Source organism: Pelobates fuscus, chromosome 5 (genome assembly GCF_036172605.1).
Source record: "Pelobates fuscus isolate aPelFus1 chromosome 5, aPelFus1.pri, whole genome shotgun sequence".
Taxonomy (NCBI): Eukaryota; Metazoa; Chordata; class Amphibia; order Anura; family Pelobatidae; genus Pelobates; species Pelobates fuscus.
Window position 1 is genome coordinate 99,724,777 of NC_086321.1, and position 23,287 is coordinate 99,748,063.

Here is a 23,287-nt window from a genome sequence, read left to right on the forward strand (position 1 = left end):
GGTTACTGGCTATGGGGGGATAATGTATAATAAACACAGGTTACTGGCTATGGGGGGATAATGTATAATAAACACAGGTTACTGGCTATGGAGGATAATGTATAATAAACACAAACACACAAAAAAAAAATGCAAAAAAAAAAAAAGAAAGCAGCTTCAGAATTAATCTAAATTGTATGCTGTCTAGGAGGTGGGAGGGAGGGTCTGCTGCTGATTGGCTGGAATGTGTCTGCTGACTGTGAGGTACAGGGTCAAAGTTCACTCAATGATGATGAAGAGGGGGCGGACCGAACATCGCATATGTTTGCCGTCCGTGGCGAACGCGAACACGCGATGTTCGCCAGGAACTATTCGCCGGCGAACCGTTCAGGACATGACTATTTAGGGATAATTATTTCAGATGACTTAAAGGTAGGCAGACAATGTAATAGAGCAGCAGTGAATGCTATCAGAATGCTTGGTTGTATAGGGAGAGGTATTAGCAGTAGAAAGAGGGAAGTGCTCATGCCATTGTACAGAACACTGGTGAGACCTTACTTGGAGTATTGTACGCAGTACTGGAGACCGTATATTAATACATTAGAGAGAGTTCAGAGAAGTGCTACTAAACTGGTTCATTTAAATACATAAAGGGAATCAATACAGTAACGGAGGAGAGTATATTTAAAAGAAGAAAAACTACCACAACACGAGGACATAGTCTTAAATTAGAGGGGCAAAGGTTTAAAAATAGTTTCAGGAAGTATTACTTTACTGAGAGGGTAGTGGATGCATGGAATAGCCTTCCAGCTGAAGTGGTAGAGGTTAACACAGTAAAGGAGTTTAAGCATGCGTGAGATAGGCATAAGGCTATCCTAGCTATACGATAAGGCCAGGGACTAATAAAAGTATTTAGAAAATTGGGCAGACTAGATGGGCCGAATGGTTCTTATCTGCCATCACATTCTATGTTTCTATGTTTTTACAGAAGGCTATCCTGTTCATCACAGCCACTACACTGCATGCTCTGGGGTGACATATACATTAATGTGCGGCACACACTGATGGTAGTGACAAGACTAAATATTTATTATAATATCCCCCAAAACGATTAACTATACCATGTATCTCTATAGTAAATTATAAATGTATTGCTTAAAGGTTTACTTCAACCACCATGATCACTTCAGTAATTTGAAGTTATTATGGTGCTACTTCAGTAATTTGTTATTGTTATTTGTTGAAGTTATTATGGTGCTAGGAGTCAGTTTAAAACGTGGCACATACAGAGCTAAAGACCATTGCTTTGAGGTGTAACTCCATCTATGGCAGCGTCATAAGCAAGCCCATAGAATTCTGGTAACAGACGACCAATAGCATCCAAATTCTCCCCTCAGTTCGTCCAGGAACATCCCTCCCCCTCCAGTAAAGTATAGTGATGTCACTGGCAGAGGAGCAAGCTGATGGGAGAAGTTGGCTTGGGTGCAGGATCGAAAGTAATTTTTGTTTTGTTTTTCTTCATAAATTATTCCCTTGTTGCTGGAAGGGGGGGGGGGGGGGGGGAGGGCAGGCGGGAATGCCAATAAAAGTATCTCAAACAGCGGCAATCAGTCCTCAACGTGCATCACAGATCATGACAATCAGTCCATGTTTGAGTCCCATGTATTAAAGTACATAAAGTAAGTACATGAAAGTACATGAAGTAAGAGGAAGAGGTAATACGAAGAAAGCTGATGGTAGGGGAAGAAAATGGAAAGAGGGATAGAGAGTCTTGAGGGGTTGGATATAAAGAGAGAGACAGAAGGTGGGGGAGAATAATGAGTGAGGAACAGAAGGTAGGAGGAGATAGGGGAACGTAGAGAAAGCTAAAGATATAGGGGGAGAATATGAGAAGAGGAACAGATTATGGAGAGAAGGGCACAAGACAGGCATGACAAGAGGTGAGCAGGGGGAGAGGGTGGTATGGCGAAAAACTAGAGAATATTACATTAATGAGCCCCACAAAAATATAATGTACACATGATTCACTAAACTCTGAATTCACTAAACAAGCACATGATTATAAACTAAAAAACTGAGGAAAAACCTACAAAATTAAGGCTAAAATATCCAAGCGGTGGCTATACTGGAAAAGGAAGAATTCTCCAAGTCAACTATGTTTGCCTTAAATTGTCAATTCAGTTTCAATTTGCTACAGTTTTGAATTAAGCGAATAAGCCCGACAGCAAAGTGTATTATAGAGCTAAAGCTGTTATTGGGGTGGGAGTGCTTCTTGACGTTTTTTTTTTTTTTTTTAAAAGCACCTTATACACAATTTAAAGGTTTCCTGGATGCACACCCAAATAAAATGTGCTGTACATTCATGTGCATAAAAATATTGTCCCTGTCCTAAACAACTATTTCTGAATTGAATTCATCACGTTTATGCTTTGCTGCTACAGCATTGTTCTATAGCTTGCAAAATGTCTCAATACCATGTTCCGTCTTGACTACTGCAACTGTCTGCATATAGGTCAGCATAAAATGTAACTGACTTTAATCTATACATAATTCTGCTGTGTTCCTGATGTTGATCCATTATTCCTCTTTTGCTGCTGCACCGTGTATAATCGTTAACTAACTTCCCACATTATCAAAAACACAATATCAGCTCTTCATTCTGTTGCTTGGTCTTGCTAGGCATAACCACAACGCCATCTAGCAGCTAACAGCATTGTTGTTAGTAATATTTGGCAAAACAAAAAGTAAAAAAGCAAGCATCAGGCTCTAGTAAATTGACCACTATCATAGTTACATATAGTTACATAGTTACATAGCTGAAAAGAGACTTGCGTTCATCAAGTTCAGCCTTCCTCACATTTGTTTTTTGCTGTTGATCCAAAAGAAGGCAAAAAAAAAACCAGTTTGAAGCACAATTCTTTCTTGACCCCAGAATGGCAGTCAGATTTATCCTTGGATCAAGCCGTTATTACCCTACATTGAAAGATTATATCCTTGAATATTCTGTTTTTGCAAGTATGCATCCAGTAGCTGTTATCTATGGAACTCAGTACCATTTCAACTCAGACACTATCCAGCCTTTGCAATGTTCCCTCTAACTTCAGCTCTCACGATTCTATATGTACAATCTTCTGGGCAATACATTTTCTCTGTTTTGTCCTATGATATTCCCAGGCTCTCCAACCAATCCCAATTTTGGTGGGACAGATCTGATTTTAGGGTGCTGTCTTGCCATCCCAACTTTGTCCTCAGGACAAAGGCACTTCATTAGATGTCCTTGCAATATTCTCAGAGCATTAGGACCCTGCAAGGAGACACACCGCTACCTGTATGGACCACCCTCGGTGGGCTGGCCTGCTTGATTGGCAAGCAGCCTGGTGTGCATTCACATGAAACCTACCTGCCAATTCTTCTAGCAGGCCCACTCTCTGTGCAGCAGTAGGGATGTTTGTACCACTGGCCCACCCCTCTTTCTTCGGCTCAGCAATTTCCCAGTTCTTATCTATACCTTGTGCATCACATATTTTGTTCTTTTTAGTTTTTAGATTGCAAAATGGCAAAAAAGATGCAGGAACCGGACTCTCTAAACTGTTTTATTTCAGTCAAACTCACTAAAGTTTGTGTCAAATTGACCAAAGTAAGAATTCAAAGTATATTTCAAATTTCAGGCCAAAATAGTCAAACTCAAAGCACATCTGATTTGGAGAATTTTTCCAGTATGACTATTTTGACCTTAAAGGAGCACTATACCATGTAGAATACAAAACTGTATTCCTAACATTTTAATGTCCATATGATCACCTCACCCCCATGTTAGTGGTATTGTGCCTCTCTTGTCAAAACTACACCCTAATCTAAAGATTCCCCATCCCTTCCTGTGAGGGAAGCACCTCTTCCTGTTTTAGAACCACCTTTTTTGGAAAATACCACCCCGTCCGCTTTAGGCTCCACCTTTCCCTTTTAAAGCCCCACCTCTTTCAAGCTCATCCTTTTAAGCACACACAATCTTACTGACCCATACAAACACTCATGGGCACACACACTGTTTAACAAACACATACTTTCAGACACCCTCGCTGATATACATGCACTCACTGAGAGACACACAGTCATTGGCTCACATACTGTTTAACCAACCTATAGCTTTACTGACAGACACACAATGACATATCCACTCACTGACAGACACACACTCTCAGATATACATACACTGACAGATAACCTCCCTTACTGATTTGACACACTTTGAGAGACACACCACACATTCAATTACACACTCACAGACATTGACAGACAGACACTCTCACTGATTCAAACACACTCACAGATATCCACACACTCATTCACTGACAGACACACACTCACAGACACACTTAATAAAAAACACACAATCACTGACAGACACACACACACTGACAGTCACACACACTCAATGACAAACACGCACGTCATTGACAGACACAGACTCTCACTGATTTGACACACAGACAGGCATTCACAGGAACAGATACACACACTGACACATATAAACACCCTGATACACAGCTACACTCACTGACACACAGGTACACACACTGACACAACCACACAGAGACATACACACACAATGACACATACAAACACCCTGATACACTGACACATACAAACACACTGACACACAGACTGGCACACACATACACTCACTGACACAAATACATACACGCATCCAGAATTTTTAGGCTTACCTGGAGTCTTGCTGCTGGCTCAGTCTGATGGGAGTGTGGGTTTGGAGCTGGGCCTCTCCCCCTCCTTTTGTGGTGCCTCCTCCCACTACTGCAGGGGTTACTCTCGCTCCCACATGGCTCTTCCTGTAGCTGGGAGGAAGTGATCTGATCTCACATCCTCCCATCCTCCCAGCATGCCGATGTGAAAGGGGCCTGGTCAGGCTCTTAAAGTGTATTTCAGAAATACCCATCGGGTGACTCTAACTGCATGGACCACCCAATCGGCCCGAACTCAGGTGCAGTCGCACCGGCAGCACCAGTGGAAGTTCCGCCACTGGACACACTAACATACACTGACTGTCACACACACATTCACTGACAGACACACACATTTACACTCTCTCACACACTCACAAATTATTCTTTTTTTTTCTTATTTATTTTTTAAGTCCACACAATCTTCCTACCTTTGGGAGAGCTGAAGTGGACCCATCTCCTGGGGTCCAGTGTGGATGCTGTAACTGACTGTAATCTTCTTCGTCTGCTCCTTGCGCACTGTTTAGAGATGCCAGGGCCGGAGTGATGTCATATTTCGGATACCGGCATCACTGTGAGCAGGATATTGCTTTGCTGCAGAGGGATTTATATAGATTGGGGGACTGGGCACTAAAATGGCAGATGAAATGTAATGTAAAGAAATGCAAAGTTATGCACTTCGGGGTCAAGAATGCACAAGCAACTTACACCCTAAATGGTAGTGAATTAGGGATAACCACACATGAGGATTTGGGAATTGTTATAGACAATACATTAGGCAGCAATATGAAATGTCAATCTGCAGTTGCTAAGGCCAGTAAGGTTTTGTCATGTATAAATAGGGGCATACATTTTTGGGATGAAAAGATAATTTTGCTTCTTTATAAATTGCTGGTAAGACCACACCTTGAATATGCTGTGCAATTTGGGGCACCTGTTCTAAAGGAGGATATCATGGCACTAGAAAAAGTGCAGAGACGAGCTACAAAATTGATAAAAGGAATGGAGCATTTTAGTTATGAAGAAAGGTTAAAAAATTAAATCTCTTTAGTTTGAAAACACAGCGCCTCAGAGGGGATATGATAACATTATACAAATATATTCGGGGCCAGTACAAACCATTAGCTGGAAATCTATTCATAAACAGGGCTATACATTGGACACAAGGTCACGCATCTAGGCTGGAAGAAAGGAGAATTAATTTAAGGCAACGAAAATGTTTTTTTACAGTAAGAACTATAAGGATATGAAATTCTCTGCCTGAATAGGTGGTTTTATCAGAGTCCATACAGATGTTTAAACAGCAATTGGATAAATAGTTCACAAAACATAACATACAGGGATATCATTTTTAATTAGTGGGGTAATAGCTGCTTGATCCAAGGAGATAACTGACTGCTATTTTGGGACCAAGAAGGATTTTTTTCCGAGTTTGTTATAAAATAGGAAGCACTTGAGACTGGGATTTTTGCCTTCTTTTGGATCAACAGCAAAAACATATGTGAGGAAGGCTGAACTTGATGGATGCAAGTCTCTTTTCAGCTTTTCCCCCTTAAAACGAGGCTAACAAGGCATTTACCTGGGCATTTGGGGGCAGCATGTTTTGCCGCCCCCTGGAAAGTACCGCCCAAGGCAAATGCCTTGTTAGCCTAGCGTTAAATACATTGCTGTGCACGGTGAGGGTGCATTAGGTCTTCTCCATAGGAAAGCATTTGAAGATGCTGGATGTCCTCATGTACACTCAAACTCAACGAAACAGCAGGAAGCGCCTATAATGGCTCTCAGGTAGACATCCATTATAGACAGTGTTAACCCTGCAATATAAACATTACAGTTTCTTTATTTCTATATCTGAATTTAATGTTTGCAGCTGCAGGTTTAAAAAAAGAAAAGCAGGGACTGTGCACCCAGATCACTTCAATGAGATAAAGTGATCTAGGTTCCTTTAGTGTCCCTTTAAATGTGAAATTCAATTTGAATTTTCACTTTTAACCCTGTAAGTCTTGCATGCAAACATTAGAGGCTCTATATTAAAAACTTTTTACAGGCTAAAAATCAAATAAGTCTACCCTATGTTTTAAATACACGGTTTGACAGGAAAAGTGTTGAAACTGAAGTACACACTTTAAGTATTTAAATGGTGTACGCATTAGACATTCTACATTCTAGTGACATTCGATATTGGAAGCCTAATGTTCTTTATCTACAAGTACAATCCAACCACAACCCATAACTGGACCTAACTCCATCTTTAAACATCTGTAAGCCACCATGGGAGCATTATTAAGGAAAACGGGTACTGGGTGCAACACACTAAATCTAAATACTATAAATATATAAATATAGCATTTAGTATGACTATAGTATATGAGGGCGAGTTATGCAGAGTGAGTGCACAACATGGTATACTTGGAGAGTGAGGGCGAGTGATGTTGGGCGGGAGGAGTGGTTGTTATGGTCGGAGGGAGCTAATTCACTATGCTCGGCACCCTCCCTCCATAACTCGCCATGTCCGGCCACACCTGCTTCTGGCTGCCCTCCCCATTGGCCCGCTGCGTTTTGTCTTTCAGGCTCTTCCCCCAGTCCCTCCCAGATGCCGTTGGACGTCCCTGCAGGTTATAGCAGTAAAATGGCTTCCTTAGCAACCGTGTCTCCCGTATCCGAGACCAAGGAGGCTGGTGGGGAGCAGGTAGAGTATGTTTGTCTATGGGGAGAACATAATAAATGGCCAATCTACGTGTAGCCACAAAGTGCCCATATATATTTATATATAGCATAGCAGGCTGTGTGTGCTTATATTATCTTTATTTTTATTGTGATAACTGTGTATACATTGTACCAGTACATCATGGTGCCTTCTTCTAAAATGGTAAACTGTGTGTATTTATACCTATTATGGTATATAAGTGTAATATATTACAGAATAGATTATACTTGAATCTTAGCCTTATAATGTCACAAAAAGTATGTTTAGGTTATTCACTAGATTATTATTATGTTATTTATATAGCACCAACAAATTCTGCAGCGCTTTACAGTGGGTGGACGAACAGACATGTAATTGTAACCAGACACGTTGGACACACAGGAACAGAGGGGTTGAGGGCCCTGCTCAATGAGTTTACATGCTAGAGGGAGTGGGGTAAAGTGACACAAAAGATAAGGATAATATTAGACTAATGACAGTTGCAAGAGAGGAATCAGTCGGGAGCTAAGTTTAACCCCTTAAGACCGGAGGGCGTACTATTACGTCCTTTTTAAAGTGGCTCTAAACGCCGCAGGGCGTAATAGTACGCCCTCTGGTCTTTCCTTACTTACCCGGTCACCGGTGGTCCCACGCCGGCGATCGCGGTTGGGGGGACTCCCAGGGAGCCCCCTGCGGCAGATCTTCCTCCTGATACATTTTCAGTCTTTATTCAGGCATATATTCCAATATAAAATAACACAGTTGTCTTATACTGGGATATATGCCTAAATAAAGTTTGGAAATGTTGCTGCCACGTGTCCTCTGTTACTGCCTGTTCTTGATTTCATTTGATCTAAAATAATGAAATGCTCCAACATATTAAATAATTGTGCTTAAATTAAATATTCGGTTTGAATGAGCGGAGTTGGACTTACAAACAGAATGGGATTATTATGTTTCTATCATACACAAAATTACAGTTAGTAAAACAGCATTTATAAATTTTACATGAAACTGGACTTTTTCTTGACTTCTGCTGCCTTGCCTAGGCCCAGATTGTAAGTGTGCAAGTCCGCAGTCTTATTTTGAGGTTCGACTTTTCTAGCGAATATACACATCTAGCGAATATACACATATAACACATCTAATTTTACATTGGCATATATGGTAGATTTAATCAAGAGTCGGTACATTTTAGGTAACCCAAATTTGCTTCCGGCTTCAGATTTGAGAGGGTATAGTGTGGGTACAGCTACTTTTTATTGAGAAACACGAGTATAAACAGAAAGAAAAAGAGTCCTTTTTGCACTTTATGTTGTACTGGGTTGTTTTTTTTGTTTTTTCGCCATTACATTTTAACTGATGTGTCATTGTTTTGTTACAGGATGAAAGCTGGTTTAGTGAAAGTGAAAGGGAAATTCATGTTAATAACTGGAAGACTAAGGCTGATCAAGCAAAGAAAGCAGAGTTTTTTCGTGAAACTGAAAAATTAAAAAATCAGTAAGTGTTAATTCGACTTTTTCTCCCACTCACTGAGTAACACAAGGATAAAGTCTATTTCTAGTGAGTCAGGCATTGAAACCCTTTTGTCAATCTCAACCATACTGCATATGTAATTACTTTTAATATCTTTATTTTAAATAGTTTGTCGTGCTTTTCAGCTGTACCCTATAATGTAAAATGAGACATTGCAGGGGGTATTTATATAAAGTGTTATGTTTATGCAGTTTTTCAGGAGCTTTGGTTATTTGTACCTACTTAGTAGACTTGGGCATTTGTATAAGTAATGAAAACAAATTACAATGAAAGAATGAATTGCTTGTTGGATGACATTTATTTAGTTCTTTTTATATTACAAGGAAGAAGCTAACGACTCCACCCTTGTAAAATTTAAAACAGAAGCAGGAGCAATACCCCCGTCCAGTGGCATACTAAGGGGAGGGTGGTCCACTACGGGTGCCACTCACTAGGGGGATGTCCGGGGCGCATTTTCCTGCCGCTTGCAGGAGTCTCCACATCCAGTAGCAGCATGTCCTTTGTTCTCACAATCCACGAAAGCGTTGCTGCGCGTTGCTATGACAACCCGTGGCAACGCTCTCACGGATCGCGAGAACAGAGGACATGCTGCCACTGGATGTGGAGACTCCTGGGCCCCTCTTCACTGGGCAACCATACTGTGCCACTGGACCACCAGGGAATGTAGTGACGATGACGACACACACACACCTCACTATACACACTATACACACATACCTATACCTCACTATATATATATATATATATACACACACACACACACCTACACCTCACTATACACACACTGTATACACTATACACACACACTACATACAGTACACATACAGTATAGAAACACACACTGCATACAATAAACACACACACTTATACTTGTGTGTGTGTGTGTGTATCTGTATGTGTGTCTGTGCCTATGTGTCTCTGTAAGTGTGTGTGTTTGTCTCTGTGTGTCAGTGTTTGTGTGTATCTGTTCATGACTGTGTTTCTATGTATCTGCATATGTATACCTATGTGTCTGTGTATCTGTATGTGCCAGTGTGTGCGCATCTGTGTGTCTATGTATCTGCATGTGTGCCAGTGTGTGTATATGTGCATACATCTCAGCATTTCGCCAACACTGCACACAAAAACACCCTTGCATCCAAATATGAGCATTACATAAAAACACACTATACAAAAATGCCCGCCTGCATTCAAATGCCAACACTACATGCAAACACGCCCCTACATTCACTCACACATACTTCATACAAAAACATGCTTACATTTAAACACACAAACACTGCTCAGTGCTAAATACATAAAAAAAAAATGCAAACACTGCTCAATGCTAAATACATTTAAAAATGCTCCAGGTATGATCTGCCACCATCTACACTTTTGGTCTATGGGGTAAATATAACACCCATATTAGTACAAGGGAGGTTAAATCCTTCCTCCTGCCGCTTCCTACTGTACCGTGAGTAGGGGCATTTTTACTGAACGAAAAAACATAGAAAGACAAGTGGTTGGTCCACTATTGCTGCCCAATCTGTAATCCAATAAAGAGGATCTGGCTCAGGTACCCCATGTCCCATGGTGTTTGTGCTTTATACATATTAAAAAAAGAGTATTAGTTTTAAATATATTTAAACCTGTGTTGTGTTTTGCAATTGCAATATCCATGAGAGCAGAGTATTTAAAAAAAAAAAAAAAAAAATGTTTTAACAAAAGTTTATCTAGGGATCGACCCATTATCGTTCTGGCTGATCTTATTACCAAGATTGCCAATATTAGTGGAGGGCACTGTACTTCGAGATCATCTAGTAATTCTGGGGATGTTATGTTTTATATGTTATGTAGTAAAATGCAGCTACATGTGCCATTATTTCCCGATCAGCACTTAATACATCATGATTTCCATTTGCTGCATGCTGATAAATCTCTGCTAAGCAATAGAGATTATTATTTAAAGGGACACTCCGGTCACCATAGCAACTTAATCTAAATGAAGTGGTTATAGCAACATAGAATGTGACGCCAAATAAGAACCATTCAGCCCATCTGGTCTGCCCAATTTCCTAAATATTTTAATTAGTCCCTAGCCTTATGCCTATCCCACTCATGCTTAAACTCCCTCGCTGTGTTAACCTCTACCACTTCAGCTGGAAGGCTATTCCATGCATCCACAACCCTGTTAGTAAAGTAATACTTCCTGATATTATTTTTAAACCTTTGCCCCTCTAATTTAAAGTGATTCTCCAGTGCCAGGAAAACAAACCCGTTTGCCTGGCACTAGAGGGAGACCTAATGTGGCAATGGCCGCACATACATTAGAATTCCTCATTGTAAAGCATTATTCAATGCTTTTCTATAGGGATTCCGGCGACGCTGGAGGTCCTTATGCATAGCGTGAGGACGTCCAGCGTCGTTTAGTCGACCAAAAGTCATCTAAGAAGCCAAAAGTCCCTCTAGTGGCTGTCTGGTAGACAGCCACCAGAGGAGGACTTAACCCTGCAAGATAATTATTGCAGTTTATAAAAACGGCAATAATTACACTTGAAGGGTTAAGGGTGATGGGAATTGCCACCCAGACCACTTCAATGAGCTGAAGTGGTCTGGGTGCTTACAGTGTCCCTTTAAGACTATGTCCTCTTGTTGTGGTAGTTTTTCTTCTTTTAAATATACTGTGTTTACTGTGTGGATTCCCTTTATGTATTTAAATGTTTCTATCACACCCACTTGTCTCCTCTTTCCTCCACGCTATACATGTTAAGATCCTTTAACCTTTCCTGGTAAGTTATGGTACTAAGAGGGCCCTGGCGCACTCTTACATAAACTCCAAAAGTTGCCTCCATCGACAATCTCCAGGTCCCCCAGGTAGAATCCTGCTTCTGAATCTCAGTTACAGGAAGCGTGGTGTGCCACTGGGCAGGGGAACTGCTGATTGATCGGTAGCTCTGATTGGCATAAAGAATCAGCCGACCGCACTAGTCAATTGGCAGCGACCCTGTCCAGCAGCACTCCGCGCTTTCTGTAATTGAAATGTAGAAGTCGGATGCAGACTGGGGGACCTGGAAATTGCCACTGGAGGCAACATTTGGGGGTTACACCATCAGAGTTACTTAGATGAGGTTGTTATGGTGACTGGAGTGTCCCTTTAATAGGTATATGTGTTCAAAAGAAAAGGTCATGCAACATGTAGACTCTATTTTTGCACCTCTACAGTAATTAAGTTCTGTGAGATGGTGAGCAAAGTAAACATCTAGACCTAGTGTGAACTTACTCAAAAAGCATTCTCTGTTGTATTTAGTCTTGTAAATAAATTGGGTTTGACTGTTGCTTTACTTCCTCTACTTCCATTGCGAACTGTTTATTTTTCTTTCTAGAATTGCAAACTTTGAAAAAGACAAGAATGACCATCTCTATAACAAGAAAAATGAATTCAGGATTGAATATAGTGCGCTTGAAGAATATGAGCAAAAGCAGGCAAATGTCAGAAAAGCAGAAAGTAAGTCAGCATTTTGTTCTCACTTCCTCGTCAACATGTTTAGAATATTAATAAGGAAAAGTTGTAATGCTTGCTGGTGGAATGCTGTTTTAAGTTATAGACCAACTTCACCTGATGTTCAAATTTGAAAATATAATTTGTATTTGCAATTATTAATAAACATTTTATTTTGCCACATTACCATAAGATGAAAAGTTCAACATGCATATTTGCTTGTTAAAGACACACGCAGTGTAACATAGCCATTTATTCTCATTAAACTGATTATTGTACCCAAAGTTTCATGGCCCCAGTTCAATGTTAAACCATTTTTGAACAATTTTACTCTGAGGTTCCCTGGCCAATCAGCAGACGGCTCTCAATCCTATACCATTGCTGAAATGAATTGGTATGGCTAAGACGGAGTTTAGTTCCACTGTAGCAATGCCTCCAGTAGGGGCTGGATAGAGACACCCTCATTCACTAATAGACTGTTTAAAATGGTTTAACACTGAAACATAGGCAAGTGCCAGGTGACTTTAGGCTCCATAATCACTGAGATGAAGTGTAATGATCTGAAAAAGTTGTGCAAAGGTCCAAAAGTGGGACAATTAAGGAAACCAACAGACACATACCAAGTCTACAGCTTTGCACTACTTTCCATATTAAAACACATTTTTCAAGAACGTTTGAATATCTTCTAATAAATGTATCAGCAGAACCAGCCATCTTAATCTTAATGCTGGATTAAGCCACTATTTTATGTTACACTACAGTACGTCTATTTGTCATAACTGGTTAATGGTATCTTTAGCTGGAAAGTAAGAGGGTAAAATGTCTGATGGAATGACTGGATGATGTGGATTATGTGAGGTTCATTGATGGGTGTAGCATGGATGTGGACATATTACGATGGTTTTCAGAAGAATGACAATGGGTCTTACCAGCAATCATATATATGTGCTACTGTGTGTTTGAACATTTGTTGTTATAGTCCTATTTTTTTGTATGGAGTGGTGCACTGTTAAACACTTTGATAAATGCTGGTATATTAACTCTTTTACTCCTTTGTTCTATAGAAACAAAAACCAGGCAGCAGCTTACAAAAATAGGCAATAATGTCAAGAGACTTCAGCGACAGCTAAAAGATGTGAAACCTACTCCAGAATGTAAGAACATTTTTGTCTTGTTTATATATATTTTTGATGACTTTTATGTTTTGCAGAATGTATTTAAGTATATAATGGTGGGATAAATGTAGTGCTCTTGTTATGATGTCAGGGTTTACATATTGTGGCCTCAATTTATTATTTTTGGACAAACTTTTCAAATGATTAATCACCATAGACTTTAATAGTGACTTCTGTAGACAAAGTATATGGAAAGTTTATCCAAAAATATTAAGTTGAAGCCTATGTCAGTAATAAGTTGGTGCCTGCGGATATTGCTGTCAGAGCAGAGTATATTTTTATGACACCAACCTATTTATCTAATTGAATTTCAAAGCAAAGGTAGGGTTGTATAGTAAAAAAAAAATATATATATATATATATATATAATAAACAATACACAACCATCCCCCATGTTTCATATATATATATATATATATATATATATATATATATTGCATTTTAAGCAATATTAGCTAACGCTGCACAGATATTTATTAAAGAGGTTACAAAAGAAAAGTATATTATAGCGCTCACTATTCTATTCACTCGAGGATTCCCAAACCTTGTATATCGATTAGACACACCATGCCTAAAAAGTAAACCTAAAGCACAATCAGTGCAGTTGTATATACATGAACCAGTAGAAATACTCCAAAGTAATTTGGAGGATAAAAAAAAACTTAAATAATAGTGCAGTATATTTTGACAATATGCAGGTTTTGGTTAAATTTGTATAGATTCATATAGCTCTCTATATAAATTTCACTAAAACCTGCATATTGTTGTAATATACTGCACTTGGAGATGCAGTAGAACCGAGGGCACGATGTACCATATCTGGTGGCAGTGTGCGAAGCTTGGCCAATACTGGACAGAAGTTCATGGCCTAACTCAACGCATAACAAAAAGTGTTCTTCCCTTTAACCCAAAAACATACTTGCTGTTGGACCTGCCAGCAGAGTTACCCCAATACAAACAGAAAATGATTGTACATATTCTAAAGGCACAACAATTAATAGCCAGAAAATGGAAGTGCCCTATTTCTCCCCAAAAAAAGAGGACCTACTCGGAGACCTGCATAAACAATGGATTTACGAGACTGCCTATACATCGCTCTTCCCCCCCCCCCCCCCGACACTTTATGAAAAAGCTTGGGAACTCTGGAGCACATGGAGATCAGGCACCTTGTGAACACTGTAATTTCAATGTAATTCGTGTGAATAGTGTAAGCCAACCTCCGACCTCGCTGGTTGGGTACCGGAAGGGGGTCTACTATACCTCCTCCCTTTGCCGTCTGAGAACCATATCGACGTTAAACGGATGAGAAGCTATAGTATCATATGGTAACAACCCCTTATAATTGTATCTACTTGTACCCAGTTGTGCCCAACTGTATCTGAACGAATTTGCAATGCCTTGTACCATGAATGACCCGCCTTCCCCCCCCCCTTTCTGTTTCTGTACCCCTATCCCTACCTTTCATATAAAAAAAAAAAAAAAAAATTAAAATGGAAAAAAATATATACTGCGCTATTATTTAAGGTTTTTTGTTGTTGTTTTTTTTCCTCTTTTGAGGTTAATTAACGTATAGTACTTCTACTGGTTCATGTGTGTACGACTGCACTAATTGCACTTTGTTACCTTTTTGGCACGGTGTGTCCAATCTTTTCTGATTTATTGAAGAGGGCTCTATATATTACAGATTGTCAGTTTGAAACACATGATTACGTTTGACTTTAATAGAACCCTTCCACCCTCTATAACAGCTTATTGAAAACTGGGTGTGAGCAATGTCCAGGCGCCATCTCACTGTTTAAAGTGACTGCATCCTGATATGGGCGTATAGGATGGTGCAGCAACAGTGTGTTGGTAGGCAGTGCAGTTTAGATATTTTAAAAAAATATACACTTGATAAAAAAAAAAACAATGCTTCCTATCAGGTAAAACAAATGAGATTCAAAAATATGATTAAGATACATGTAAATCAAAAGAAGTCTTGTAATAGAATGGGAGATAACCAGAAAAGTTGTTTTATTTTGTATAAATGTATACTGAATGGATAGCTCAGGCTGGAAATCACCCAATGAAGTATCTATTATTTTACATAATTCAAACTGGAACATAAAGTGGTCCTACAGAAAAACATTTTGTATAGAAAACCATTGCACAACTGAATTACCATACATATGATTGCAATACAAAAGTGAAGTCAATGCTATATTTTTTTGCACTTGTACAGTGTGGTTTTTTTTCTTCAATGTAATGTAAAAAGTATTTTATTGTATTTTATCTTACAGTTGTTGAGAAGCTCAGAGTAATGGTGGAAGAAGTTGACAGTGCTATCATTGCCTTTAAAGAAGAACAGAGAATCATGTAGGTATATATATATATATATATATATAATTATTTGTTTTACATGTGAACTGGAGATTGCTAGGTTCCTTTAAAAACCTTTACACAGATATGATAACTTTTAGCTGAATAGCTTACTAACTTAATTTTAAGTTCATAGTCATGCAATGCTGAAAGAGGTCAGTACCAATGTTACATTGTCACATAGATAAACCGAAAATATTTAGACGTTCTCTTGTATGCTTTAAAATGCAAAATGCTTTTCCTGGAAGCTAATATCTAGCTGCACCATCTGCATGGCTAAAAGATCCTTGCTTTGTGTGTCTGGAGTTAAATTTTTTGACAATTTATGAAAGTGCATATTTCAGTAGAAATTAAAATAGAAATGTATCTGGGCTTTATGGTATGAATATCGGAATTTCTGGGGTACCAAGTTAGGAGTGCTTAAAGGGATACTCTAAGCACCAAAACAACCCTTGAAAAGACCTCTTGTTGAGCTGCATTGGCAAGTCTGTGATTGGGCAGTCACAGAAGCCTGGGCTGGCTTAGAAGGGGAGGGCTCCAGACAAGAGAAGTGCAGCTTTTGCAAATTGTTTTTAGATAATAACCCCCCCCCCCCCCCCCCTCAAAATGCATGCATGATTTCATTTGGGGTATAACTATTAATTGGTGTGTATATGTATGCATGTATGTGTGTGTGTGTGTGTGTGTGTGTGTGTGTGTGTATATATATATATATATATATATATATATATATATATATAGTAAAAATAGAAATCCAGCGCACTCACTTATCAACTAAACAGCTATTTTGATGCTGACAAATTTGACTAGTTTTATTAAAAACACCTAATCTAGGCAAAAAATAATGGGGGTTTAGTTACACTATATGATCATATATTGCATAAGCCTGCCACAAACGTCAATGTACCCCATCTTTGGCAGGTCCTACTCTCACTGCCAACTGTCTACTAAATGAGCTACTCACTTGGGGAAATCCTTCCATCTCGAGTTCTCTGCAGTACAAGGCTTAAATAGGGTCCTGAGATGAGACACCTGTGACAGGGGGCGGTGCAAAACCAAAGAGCTGGCTAGACTCCTAAATATATATGGGAAAACAAGGGGCTGGCTGCACTCACCTAAACATGCTTAAATGGGGTACTGCTGGGGGCCAAAAAGTACAGTAAAAATAGAAATCCAGCGCACTCACTTATTAACTAAACAGCTACTTTGATGCTGACAAATTTGACTAGTTTTATTAAAAACACCTAATCTAGGCAAAAAATAATGGGGGTTTAGTTACACTATATGATCATACATTGCATAAGTATATATATATAATGTATGTATATAAAAAGTTGATGTAACATAACTGTACGGTGAATAAAAGTGGGAGGTGACTGAAAGTCGAATTATATAGATTTAATTTTTTTATTTTTTTTATTAAGTATTGCAAACTATTAAAGGTTAATCATTTTGTTTATTTCAGTAAGTGCAAAATGAAAATGCAGATTAGTCTTCTCAGTATGGTTTAAGTCTGACCCTTTTTATTATCAGAATTTGTACCACTTGTGGTTTAAAGTAGGCATGAGATAATAATAATTAGATGTATATGGGCACTGAACCAGATCAGCATTGCACCATTAACCACCTCTTGGTAGAAAAAAGCCAAACCATAATTTTTGTATCCGAAGCTTGGGAAGCATCTGTTGATTTTTCTGTCTGCATTATTAAAGCTCACAAGATAACTGACGTGTGCCTTTTGATATTATATTCACTTCTCCAAGTTTTTAATATAATCATAAAACCTGAACAGCAGTTGAATGAGCTTTTTGATCCAGAGTACAAAGTGAATCACGTTTGCATAATGACAAATTAATGGGCTGCATGAAATTGATATAACATTATTGTTATTTCAGTTATGAGGAATTATTAAAGGATGAAAAGTCAACCATTGCTGAACTGAGTGCCTTGGAACGGAAAATAGAGGCATCCCAGAACACCGCCCCAGAGGTTTTCAAAGCACCCTCTGGGAAAGTGGTGTCATGCAGCAAAATCTCAAGTCAGCTTCCAGAAGAGGTAGAAATATTTGAAATTTTTTTACAACAGTCTGGTGGCCGTGGAGGAGGATGGGATGATTTTGACCATCAAAGCTTTCTCAAAATCTGGACCAAACACAAAGGCAAGCCTACTTATTTAAAAGAAGCAATGGAGTATCTTCCTAGCCGGACAAGAGAGGATGTCCAGCAACATGAAACCTGGTACAAGGAGTTCCTCTTATTAGAGGGGAAAAAAAGAGAGGTGAGAAACATTGTATGGGAAAACATATATCTATTTGAGTTGTTTTCATTATATTTCCTATGATACAACGATATAGTTTAATTCAGAAAATCACTGTGATGTCTAATCAAAACTGAATAGGTCTCTGTTTGGGCAGAAATTCTTCCCCAGGGATTATTCACGTCTGAAGACCGTCCTTGGAACTCCAACCAGCACAAACACAAGATATTACCGATATACAACGCACAGTCTCAAACCAGATCTTAAAATGTATTGGCTTCAATTACGGTTTATATAAAAAAACAGAACACGATTACTTAGCATTACATTATATTACACAGAGTCAGCAATTCAGCAGATATTTTGGATCATTGAAAGAAAAATTAGTTCATGGTCATATGGTAGTGAGGTCTTGGCCAAAGGTAGACATCATTTAATAATTTGGCAGATAACTACTTTCTTAAAATATAATTGTACATCTTTCCTTTAATTGTAGACATTGTTTCTTAATATATTTGATCAACTTGCAGAATGTTTTCTGTTCCTTCCTCAAAGTATATGCTGGACATATACTTCCCCTTTTAGAGAACAGCTGTTCGTAAATGCAACAGAACGCTTGAATTAACAAATAAAACTTACTTAATATTTTATTATTTATGGGAAAGCATTGGATTGGCTAAAAATCGACAATTCTGATTGTCACAGAGGAGGTAGATCGGGGGCAGAGCCAGCATCGGTGGACCATTGCGACGCTGGAAATAAGGGGGGAGGGGAGGGGCAAGCCACCTAAGTGGTGGGTAAACACTATAGGGTCAGGAATACATGTTATTGTTCGAGACCCTATAGTGTTCCTTTAAGTTTATTTACTGTACATTATATGTGTTTACAACAATCCTTTCATTGTGTTTTTTGTTTGGCATTTCAGGCTATTCAAAAATGGAAAGCTAAGAAACATTTGGAAAAAGCGGAAATGTCGAAGCTGCACGTCAAGCAGGAATTGTCTGAGTTTGATCGCCATCAGCAAGAAGAAGCTCTGAGACAGAAACAGGAAATGGAAAGGAGGAAACGACAGCAGGAATTAGAAGCCTGGAAAAGAAAGAAAGAGATAGAGGAAATAACCAAACATGAGATGAAAATAAAAGAAGAGGAGGAGCAACAAAGGAAACAGAGGAAGGAGTACCAACGTCAGCTGGAAGTGAAGCTCTTAGTGGAACAACATGCACGAAAGAAAAAGGAGCAGGAGGCGTTTCTAAGATTGGAAAAAGAGATGAGAGAAGAAGCGGAAAGAGAAGAGAAGAGGAGGATGGCCTGTTTTCAGATACAACGATTTCAAGATATGGTGAGTATCTTCTCAAGGGTTTGCATAAGACTTTATAGAGTGTTCATATTTGATTTTGTTTTATTTTATTTGTTGTGTGATTGATTTTCAAGTGCTCAGCTACAGGTCTAGTTAGGATCAGTGCAAGGATGATTGGCTACACATACGAAGATGCATTTTGCCTCCCACACCCTCAAAAAAATGCATCTTCACCTGTGTGTCACATAACTCCTCTCTTTAATTTCTTACCCCCTTTGTGTTTTTTGGTTTTTTGAAACCTCCCTTTTTAATGTCTAACCCCTTTAGTGTATTTTATCCCCCATTTTCCCCATTTGTGTGTCTTGCACCCCGTTGTGTGTCTCTTATGGTTCCTAGTACCTTTGTGTGTTTCTTACTTCCCTCCAACCCCTCTGTCTCTCCCTCTCCTGCTCATTTGTGTGCCTAGAATATATTTTATTCATATTTTATGTTGTTATCTTAAGACTTCAGTTAAGACTTTGATATTAGTTGTTATTGTTTTTTTGTCACTAGCTGAGCTTGTTTAGTTTTCGTATACAAATAACTGCTTAGATTTAAAAAAAAAAAGAAAAAAATGTTGTAAATTTCATATGTGTTGACTCTTGTTCCACTTATTCTGTAGTAACGTGACTACTTATCATCTATTTTTTAAAGAAAGTTTTTTTTAAAGTCTAAAGAGAAATGCATACATTTTGATAAAATCTCTTTGCTAGGACCAAAGGAAACTTGAGGAAAGAGCACAGAAAAACAAAGCACGAGAAGAATTAGAAGCAGAAAAGGAGAGGAGGCTGGCAAAGTTAAAAGAAAAGGTACTCTGATTTTTTTTTTTTTTATTATCTCAAATACCATTACACTCAATTTTTTTCATTAGAGGCCAATCTTTTCATGGACTCCAGGATAAAACTTACAAGGAAAGGTTAAAGGATCTTAACATGTAAAGCTTGGAGGAAAGACGGGACAGGGGGGATATGATAGAAACATTTAAATACATAAAGGGAATCAACACAGTAAAGGGGGAGACTATATTTAAAAGAAGAAAAATTACCACAACAAGAGGACATAGTCTAAAATTAGAGGGGCAAAGGTTTAAACATAATATCAGGAAGTATTACTTTACTGAGAGGGTAGTGGATGCATGGAATAGCCTTCCAGCTGAAGTAGTGGTAGAGATTAACACAGTAAAGGAGTTTAAGCATGTGTGGGATAGGCATAAGGCTATCCTAACTATAAGATAAGGCCAGGGACTAATGAAAGTATTTAGAAAACTGGGCAGACTAGATGAGCCGAATGGTTCTTATCTGCCGTCACATTCTATGTTTCTATGTTTTATTTCAAACCTTAATCCCCTAGTAATCCCCTAGTAAATTACAATCTGTTGTTTGAAAGTTATTGACATGCTATTGACGTCACCATTGCGCTATAAAGGAGCAGATATTTCCAAGATTTTCTGTTTTCCATGTCTTTAACCACATAAGGACCACATGGCGGTCTACGCCGTAATGCAGTACAGGCTTTAATGCCCAGTGATGGCATAGACCATCATGCAGTAAAAGTACCAGCAGGGGTTAAATACCTGCAGGTCCCAATGAACCCCAATTGCACATTTTGATCCCCATAATAGAGGTTTGTTTTGTGTTTTCACCATGCAATTTTCCCCTACTGGATGCTTCAAACAGAAGTATGCAGGTTGATCTATGACACTTACTATCTGGTTACTGTGTATTGATTGCTTGTAAAAAACAAAACAAAAAAAACAACCCTCTTTTATTGCTGTAACAGCCAGTGAAATTTATCAACTGACAGTTTCTGCTAATTGGTTGGAGATGTACTGCTGATAGAGGCACACTCTTGCTGGTCACATACTTCCAAGCTTTATCTTTCATTGGCATTAAGACAAAATGGCCATTTTATAGAGCAGAAAACTGACATATATTTTTTTTCATTACTTTATTTTAGAGTCCAGCATCACTTTACTGTTGCCCAGTCTTTATATAGAAAAAAGTTCAGATTTATAAATGTTCTGAAGCAAGCCATAGAATGTCTTGGAAATAATTAAATAATTCGACTATAACCACTTTTTGTCGTCTTATTAATAGGTCCAAGTTCACGTTGACAGAGATCCTGCTAGACTTTGTAAACTTACAAAAGGCTGGGAAGCACGTTGTAGAGAGAGTGGGCCAACAGGAGCGACTGGTCCTTCATTACATATTCCACACAGGTGAGACCAAATATAAATGTTGCCATACACTACACTGATACATTGCTCAGTTTTTGTTTGTATATTTTCATTCAGGCAAACTATTGTAATTTGTTTTGTCTTCCAGGGCTGTGCCAACGTGGAGACAAGATTTATAGACTTGCGAGAACAAGATTGTAGTTGCGCCAAAAGTACAAGTGTTTGTTTGTAGGGATGTAAATATGCAACAAATAAAGACACCAATAAAATGTCATGACGTTTGGTAGTGATGATGTTCTGTTTTACAATACTTGGAAAACACAATAACTTAGAAACATAGAAACATAGAATGTGACGGCAGATAAGAACCATTCGGCCCATCTAGTCTGCCCAGTTTTCTAAATACTTTCATTAGTCCCTGGCCTTATCTTATAGTTAGGATAGCCTTATGCCTATCCCACGCATGCTTAAACTCCTTTACTGTGTTAACCTCTACCACTTCAGCTGGAAGGCTATTCCATGCATCCACTACCCTCTCAGTAAAGTAATACTTCCTGGTATTATTTTTAAACCTTTGTCCCTCTAATTTAAGACTATGTCCTCTTGTTGTGGTAGTTTTTCTTCTTTTAAATATAGTCTCCTCCTTTACTGTGTTGATTCCCTTTATGTATTTAAATGTTTCTATCATATCCCCCCTGTCTCGTCTTTCCTCCAAGCTATACATGTTAAGATCCTTCAACCTTTCCTGGTAAGTTTTATCCTGCAATCCATGAACCAGTTTAGTAGCCCTTCTTTGAACTCTCTCTAAGGTATCAATATCCTTCTGAAGATAGGGTCTCCAGTACTGTGTACAGTACTCCAAGTGAGGTCTCACCAGTGTTCTGTACAATGGCATGAGCACTTCCCTCTTTCTACTGCTAATACCTCTCCCTATACAACCAAGCATTCTGCTAGCATTTCCTGCTGCTCTATTACATTGTCTGCCTACCTTTAAGTCATCAGAAATAATCACCCCTAAATCCCTTTCCTCAGATGTTGAGGTTAGGACTCTATCAAATATTTTGTACTCTACCCTTGGGTTTTTACGTCCAAGATGCATTATCTTGCACTTATCCACATTAAATGTCAGTTGCCACAACTCTGACCATTTTTCTAGTTTACCTAAATCATTTTCCATTTGGCTTATCCCTCCTGGAACATCAACCCTGTTACATATCTTAGTATCATCCGCAAAAAGACACACCTTACCATCAAGACCTTCTGCAATATCACTAATAAAAATATTAAAGAGAATGGGTCCAAGTACAGATCCCTGAGGTACCCCACTGGTGACAAGCCCAAGCTTCGAATATACTCCATTGACTACAACCCTCTGTTGCCTGTCACTCAGCCACTGCCTTACCCATTCAACAATATTTGAATCCAAACTCAAAGATTGTAGTTTATTGATAAGCCTTCTATGTGCAACAGTGTCAAAAGCCTTACTGAAATCTAAGTAAGCAATGTCTACTGCACCACCCTGATCTATAATTTTAGTTACCCAATCAAAAAAATCAATAAGATTA

General features: G+C 38.7%; 1 protein-coding gene across 1 annotated transcript; it reads left to right on the top strand.

Moving 5' to 3' along the window:
* The first annotated feature begins 7,242 nt into the window (after positions 1-7,242).
* Positions 7,243-21,971, top strand: CCDC112 (coiled-coil domain containing 112). The gene is made up of 10 exons (XM_063456927.1): positions 7,243-7,407; positions 8,789-8,904; positions 12,306-12,427; positions 13,486-13,575; positions 15,876-15,951; positions 17,850-18,231; positions 19,136-19,549; positions 20,260-20,355; positions 21,643-21,764; positions 21,871-21,971. The coding sequence occupies exons 1-10, from the start codon at positions 7,312-7,314 to the stop codon at positions 21,899-21,901; spliced, it is 1,545 nt and encodes a 514-aa protein (XP_063312997.1). The 5' UTR covers positions 7,243-7,311; the 3' UTR covers positions 21,902-21,971.
* The last annotated feature ends 1,316 nt before the right edge of the window (positions 21,972-23,287 follow it).

Bases quoted from the DNA above. Each gene is read 5' to 3' on its own strand.
- CCDC112 (XM_063456927.1), top strand. From the start codon at position 7,312: ATGCCGTTGGACGTCCCTGCAGGTTATAGCAGTAAAATGGCTTCCTTA. The intron at 7,408-8,788 runs GTAGAGTATGTT...GTTTTGTTACAG, and splicing joins AGGAGGCTGGTGGGGAGCAG to GATGAAAGCTGGTTTAGTGA. The intron at 12,428-13,485 runs GTAAGTCAGCAT...TTTGTTCTATAG, and splicing joins AAATGTCAGAAAAGCAGAAA to AAACAAAAACCAGGCAGCAG.